The 7,189-nt window shown below is 33.5% G+C and overlaps 1 protein-coding gene across 1 annotated transcript; it reads right to left on the bottom strand.

The window, feature by feature from the left end:
• Positions 1–577: 577 nt before the first annotated feature.
• On the bottom strand, positions 578–2,574 carry LOC109185018. Its single transcript, XM_019335017.1, has one exon. The coding sequence runs from the start codon at positions 2,331–2,333 to the stop codon at positions 840–842; it is 1,494 nt and encodes a 497-aa protein (XP_019190562.1). The 5' UTR covers positions 2,334–2,574; the 3' UTR covers positions 578–839.
• Between the last annotated feature and the right edge of the window lie 4,615 nt (positions 2,575–7,189).

Genomic DNA, 7,189 nt, shown 5'->3' with positions numbered 1-7,189 from the left:
GGTAGGAATTACAATTACATTGTTTGGTAGGGAGGAATAATAAAAATGGGAGAAGTGATATAAAGACTAAAATACCCTTTGTGTAATAATATTAATAATAACATTCAAGGACAAATATGTCTTTTCCTCCCCTTTCCTTTTGCATGAATTCATTGAATTGCAATTCATAGGGAGACCTATGAATTGCAATTCATAGGGGACCTATGAATTGCAATTCAATGAATTGAGGGAATTGCAATTCCCTCCAACCAAACAATGTAGTTTATCATTTCATTGAATTACAATTCAACTCCAACGCAATTCATGCCAACCAAACACCCCCTTAGTGACGAGGTTATTAAATATGATGCGTATTTAGAGGAATATTGAATCCTATTTTTTTTTTAAAAGAAAAAGTTCAAAAAATCTTGCAGTCAATTACATAAATTTACTTTGTATTATGGTTTTTGGATCAAAAGAATCCTTAGAAAAGTAAGTGGGATTGTAACCAAAACCACTTGAAAGAATCTAGTAAAACCATGAAGCCATTTGAGTAGATGCACCAAAAACAAAAGGGAAGATTAGTAAACTCCATTAGTAATCAAAGAATCATCTTCTACTAAAATTCATCTAATGATTGCTATATCAAAGTATAGAAACTGAATTACAATATGTGTTCACAATTTCTGTTCAATCCCTATGGCCTATGAGAGAAACAGTCATTAATCTGGAAAAAAAGAGGGGAATAATGTTACAATACAGAGCCCTAAGACAAGGGATCATCTTCTATAACATAAACTGTAATAAATTACTATAAGCATGAAAGAATCATAATTCAAGAATGGAGTCAATTAATTCAATCATGATAGGAAAGATGTACCAGCATGGTTATGGTGCAGAAGGTTATGAGCAATAGTATCTCTAGCCATTCTTGCAGAAGTTGACCTCAACTGAACCTCGGGCACCATCTCGTCGTCAATGAGCTCGAAGTTGAGCTCGGGGTCCATCTCCTCGTTCCTCATTTCGCATATATTATGCAACACGCAGCACGCCCCGAGCACAACGGGCAAATCCTGGAGCTTAACTTCGGTTCTCTTCTGCAGACAAGCCCACCTCCCTTTCAGCCTAGCAAAGGCGTCTTTAGAAACACGCTGGATCTCCCCGATCTTCTCATTGAAAGCGTGCTGTGTCCATGTCAAATTCTGCTGTGCATAAGGAACAAGAACCCAATCCATGAGAGGGTAACCCGAGCTCCCAACTATCCAAACGCCATTCAACAGGCCGCCATTAGCCCTCTGGTACAGGGCGGATTTCTCGAGGACCTGATCGTCGGGCATTGATCCAGGCCAGCCAATACACACATCAGTAAACACTCCTTTGGGATCAACCACACCTTGGACAGTAATCGAGTAGGACGTTTTCTGGTTCCTCTCGGTATGCCTCTTGTTAAAATAAGCTGCCACACTAATCTTGGGAGCAATGATGGGGATATGGGTAGTGTACATTGATCCAACTACGTTTTTAATCCCGGAATTCGCCTCGTATTCATCCTTTATGCTTCTCATTTTCTCCTCATCAGGCCATTGGAGGTATTTAGGCATCAAAACAGTTTTAATGGCAGTACAAACCTCAAGAACAAGTTTATGACAAGTAGAAATGCCTAAGCCGAATTTCTTGGAAACTAGCCTGAGAGGCTCACCTGTGGCTAATCTCCATATACAAACTGCCACTCTTTGCCTCACAGGGACAGCATCTCTCAACATGGTGTTCTCCTTTGCAACCACGGAGCTCAGCTCATTGCAGATCAACTCGAATGTGTCTTTCCCCATTCGAAACGCCTTCTTGAATTCCTCCTCTGGGAAATCCGCACTGTTGCATTGATCCCACCAGTCCTGCGACCGGTTCTTCACCCACAACCGCCTCTGCGGCGGCGCGGACCCGGGTTTGTCGCTACCCGGGGGGTCTATCTCTTGCTCCTCCGCCGCTTCGGTGGCCGCCGCCGCCGCGATTGCGGCGGCGGCGGCGGCAGAAGAGTTGCCCTTCCCTTTCCTTTTCCTCTTCCCATCGATTTGCTCCACGGCGCTATCGTGCTTCTGGACGTAGGACAAATAATCCCACATCGCGCGATTCGTCTTCCTGTGATTCGCTTCGAGAAGGGCTCTGCTCTCGAGCTCTTCCCTATCCAATTCTTCCTCCTCCTGCTTATCTTGCTCCTCAAGCAACAACAGCGAGGTTAGGATCTCTTTCACCTCCCGGGTCTTCACGACCCCGCGCTCGTTGCTCCCCTCACCGTCGCCGGAAACGCCGTCGACCTTCCTCCGTCTCCGCTTATTCGGTACGTTACTAGCGCTCATTTGATTAATCCTTTCGCCGATTATTCCACGAATATATATAAGTAGCAGAAGAAAAACCGGATTTTTCCTGGAGAAGAGGAAAGTTCATATATAGGAAAAGGCAGAAAGCATTGCAGGGAAGGTGTTCGAAGTTATGTGTGAATGGAAATGTGAAAGCATTTGGGAATTAAGACTTTTGGGACCACCAGAAAATCAAGAAAAAGCTTTGACTTTTTGCAATCAACAGACAGAACAGAGGCAAAAGGGGATTGAATGTTTGAATTCTGGTTTGGGGTTTTGCAATGTGGTTTCGAGAAAACGTGTGAGTGGTGTGAACGCGGCTTTGCATTTCAGGAAGTTTCGAGGGGCGGTGATGCCGATTAAATTTTATTTTAATTTAATAATAATAAATACTCGCTTTGTCTCATTTTATCTGTCCAACTTATTATTCATAAGTCAAACAAACTCTTTATTTCTTTCTTTATTTTTTTAGTATTTTTTACTTATTTTTAAATTTAATTTTTTGTGTTTAATAATACTTTTTAGTGTAGTTTTTAAATATATAAATTTTGTATACTCTTTTGTATATTAATACTAAACTTAATATTATGAAAAATTAGATTTAAAATAATTTTAACAAGTCTCGTTAATCGAGCCAGACACATAAAATAAGATAGAGTGAATATATAAAAATAATTTAAAATTTTAACTAATAAAATATTCGTGAGTAGGTAGAAAATAGAAATGTAGAATCCAAACCTAAGGGCTGGTTTGGTAGCACTTCTCAAATTACGCGTTGATCAAATGATGAGATTTATCTAAAATCTAAAATGTTTATGTAATAACTAAATATAAAAATTAAATGTATTTAAAAAAAAAATATAAAAATTAAATTATTTTTGAGGATAATCTAAATATTTAGAGTCATACTTGTCTGAGACTGTCTCAAAGTTCTTTATTCGTGAGATAGGTCGAATCATGTCATATGCAAATGTAATGCTTATATTAGGAAATGTAATATTAAGTATGAATAAAATATTTGTTGTTTATAAGGAAAAATGTGATACTTTTACATTTTAGTATAAAATATTTATTTTTTTATTAAAAGTATTATATTTTTTCTTTTCAGTAAATTAAGGAAAAATATAATTAAAAACAAAAATATAATTAAAAACATTGATTTGACTAAATTTGATGAATATTACATATCCTGAATTGGAATAGGTTTGAATGTGTTGAAAGTGGGGCAAATGGGATTTTTAGGAGTGGAAGTTTGCATCATACGCCTACCAAAATGAGTGGATTGATTGATAATTTGATATTGTTAAATGCAATGCAGAAATAAAGACAAAATAGAAGAATATACTCCATATCATTTCTTTTCTTACCAATATCAAAATTATGGACGAGAAATAGTGTATTAGTACCAAATGATATTGGTTCAAATACGTACAATGTTTTCTGTATAGTTGGTGCGGATTCACCATATGTAAAAATGTATCATATAGTGTTCAGAAATACATCACAATAAAATGCATCAATACATCACAAAATACACATCATATCGCACCACATCTAATGATACATTTTTGAACATTTTGTGATGCATTTACCTATAGGTAAGTGACAGCACAGCCACATAAAAAGTACTGTCAAAACGGGAACCTGAACCAGTATCAAATTATGTGATCCCCATTAATTGATATTGACTTGTATAAATTAATTAGTATTTTTATGCGCGATGCGCAAGAAATAGGTGTCCAACATTAGTACTTTATAGTAAAATTTTAAATTTATTTAGATTTTAGATATTTAAATTATTGTAAATAATAATAATAATAATAATAATAATAATAATAATAATAATAATAATAATAATAATAATAATAATAATAATAATGTAAAACATTTTTATAAATTTGATATTTATATTTTAAGAAATAACTAACATATAACCTCAATATATAATGTGTATATATTATTATTATTATAAAGTGTATATTATTATTATTATTATTATTATTATTATTATTATTATTATTATTATTATTATTATTATTATTATTATTATTATTATTATTATTATTGAAACATATTAGAAAATATATGGTGGATGTATGTGCATAGAAACAATAGTGGAAAAGATAACGGAAGTTATAACGGTAGGGGTATGTTTGTCCAAAATATTGTATAGTACAACTTTTATAGCATAATATATCAAAAAACTTAACGGAAAAAATGAACATAAATGAAGGGTATAACCTTCATTCACATTTATTATGTTTTTAGATAAATGATTCTACTATTCCCTCCATTTCATTGATTTATTTATTTTTTTGAAAACCCTCCATCTTATTTTACTAGACTTTGTTATGTGAATTGCAGCAAGTGTTGGGGGTTAATTCTATACTAGTATCAGTCCGTCGGCTATTGTGTGTGTGTGTTTTTTTTTTTTTTTTTGTTAATAATTTTTGGCCATCAAGTTTATAATGTTAGATAATAATGTTAAGACTAACACAAACTGTAGTAAACAAGTAACCTGCCTCGTTACAGCGGAAGCTTTAGGATCGCCCAAATATCCCCAGCCATAGTCGTTGGTATTGCCACGAGATGGTAAACCTACAGAATAAAGGTTAGTGTCGTTTTGTCTACCACTTCTCTCCCGAATACGTGATGGTACGTGTCCTGAACCCGGGAGCTGTGGGAGGACTATTTTGCTTAGAAGCCTACATGCCATCAACATAGGCAGATATTCAGTTAAAGCTTAACTGAATATCCTGAGTTGCATAACAGATTAAGTCACTAATTGACTCAACCTCCTACTTGCACCACAACCACCCAATAATACAATATATTATAATATATTGTATTTAGGGAAAATACTTACATTCTCCCACTTGGTGCAAGTACTGGCACAACCTTCATTAAAGAACAAAATACAAGAACCATAGTAATACGTCATCTACTAATCAAGTGAGTAGTAACTACTATGATCACATGCATTTAAATTCTCTAACTTAGGTTCTTTATGAACAAACTACGTTTATTCTTAGTCCCTTAATGGATGTTTCTCAAAATATATTATGTGCACAACTGAAGGAAGAAACCATCCAAATTCACTGTATGATCTCCAAAATCTTAGAAGCATGCCTTAAGTAGAGATCTCTTAATGTTAGCATAATGCTAACTATATTCTATGACTTGTTTATAAGTTAACATAAACACTACCTCTAACGGCTAAGAGCTTGGAGTTGACACGTCTGTCACTCCCACTCATTAAGATAGCCAAAAGATAGTCAAGTCACAGAAACATTCCAATAACATAAACCATAAGGTCTAAGTCAATAATTTGGAATCTTAAACAGACACCAACTTCCCAAATAATCTCAAGGTTCACCTCGAAATTAATTGAACATTACGAGTCTTATTATGTCTTATAAAATTGTTTTGAGCCTTACAAAACAAAAAATGGCCCAGGATCAATTTTGAAGAAACTAAAGACTCTGTTAATTGCTAAAGAATTTATTAATTGGCAGTGCACCACAAGTTAAATGTTTTCGTTCTAATAAATTCATTAATATTGTTACAACATTTTCATAAATATGTTGTACAACCAAACGTTCAATGAAATGAACTTATGAATTATAAGAACAAAAGACTAAATTAATACTTGTGGAAACTTTTGGACTTATTGCTAGACGCACAATCCAATTTGTAATGTATGAAAACAACTAAATCCATCAGCTTTAATGGAGTATTTTAATGATCTTTTTCTAAATGATCACTCCCACTGATTAAGATATTCTTTAGCCAAATTAATGATATAACACTCATAATTGATTTGACCAACTAAATAATGAAGATATAATTCTCCACCATTAGTTGGGCACACTAAATAATCAATATTTGGTTCCAATTATAGTCCAACTAAATGAATGATTAATGAGGACATGATTCTCCACCATAGTTGGACATACTAAAATAATAAAATACGCCTTCCAAAACCAAGTTGGAATTCGGCTCAGAAGATATATTTTATTATTGGAATCCAAAAGAAGTATATCATACCACGTAACTTACTATAGTTAGTCCAAATAACCAAGTAAGCTTCGTGAAAAATAATTAATAAAAGGTGTATCTAAATTTTGGGAAGTGACTAAATACATGTTTTGCCAATGCAAACCATGAAACTTAGAATTATAATTGAACTAAATTTATAAATTCTAAGAAATTGGGATAAAGTTATTATCTAATGGGTTGATGAATTTATTTGACATAAAACTTGCCTGTGAGCTAAAGTTTTAATTCTATTAAATTCAATTAAACACTTATGATAGTATTTTATCTCAATTACTAAATGGCCAGAAGAATCTAGTGACATAAAACTTGCCTGTGGGCTAAAGTTTTACTCAATAAGATCCAACTGAAATTTTATGATGAAACAATTAGCAAATGAGTTGAAGAATCAAGTGACATAAAACTTGCCTGTGGGCTAAAGTTTTAATTCAATTAGATTCATTACAACTATACAATTATCAAATGGGTTGAAGAATCAAGTGACATAAAACTTGCATGTGGGCTAAAGTTTTAATTCAATTAAATTCATTACAACCATTATGACCAAGAAAACACTTAAGAGATCATGCTCCTTATCTTAATCCCTGTGGGCAAATTAAGATATATGACCTAAAGTTTACATCATAAAATTAAGCTTCATGACAGAGGTGAAAATTACTCATAAAGTAAGTAAAATTCTTTATTCCTATCATTACTGATAAAACTACTAAACTACATTCCGATACATAATTGCCTGTGGGCTAAATTATGATCATAGTTCAGTATTTCATCCTAATTAATCATACAAATATAACGAAATT

Source organism: Ipomoea nil, unplaced genomic scaffold, assembly GCF_001879475.1.
Source record: "Ipomoea nil cultivar Tokyo-kokei standard unplaced genomic scaffold, Asagao_1.1 scaffold1303, whole genome shotgun sequence".
In the NCBI taxonomy this organism is placed as follows: domain Eukaryota; kingdom Viridiplantae; phylum Streptophyta; class Magnoliopsida; order Solanales; family Convolvulaceae; genus Ipomoea; species Ipomoea nil.
The sequence above is the reverse complement of the archived record's forward strand: the minus strand, read 5'-3'. Positions and strand labels throughout refer to the sequence as shown.

What these genes read in the sequence shown, in the direction of transcription:
- LOC109185018 (XM_019335017.1), bottom strand. Translation starts at nt 2,333, where the DNA reads ATGAGCGCTAGTAACGTACCGAATAAGCGGAGACGGAGGAAGGTCGAC.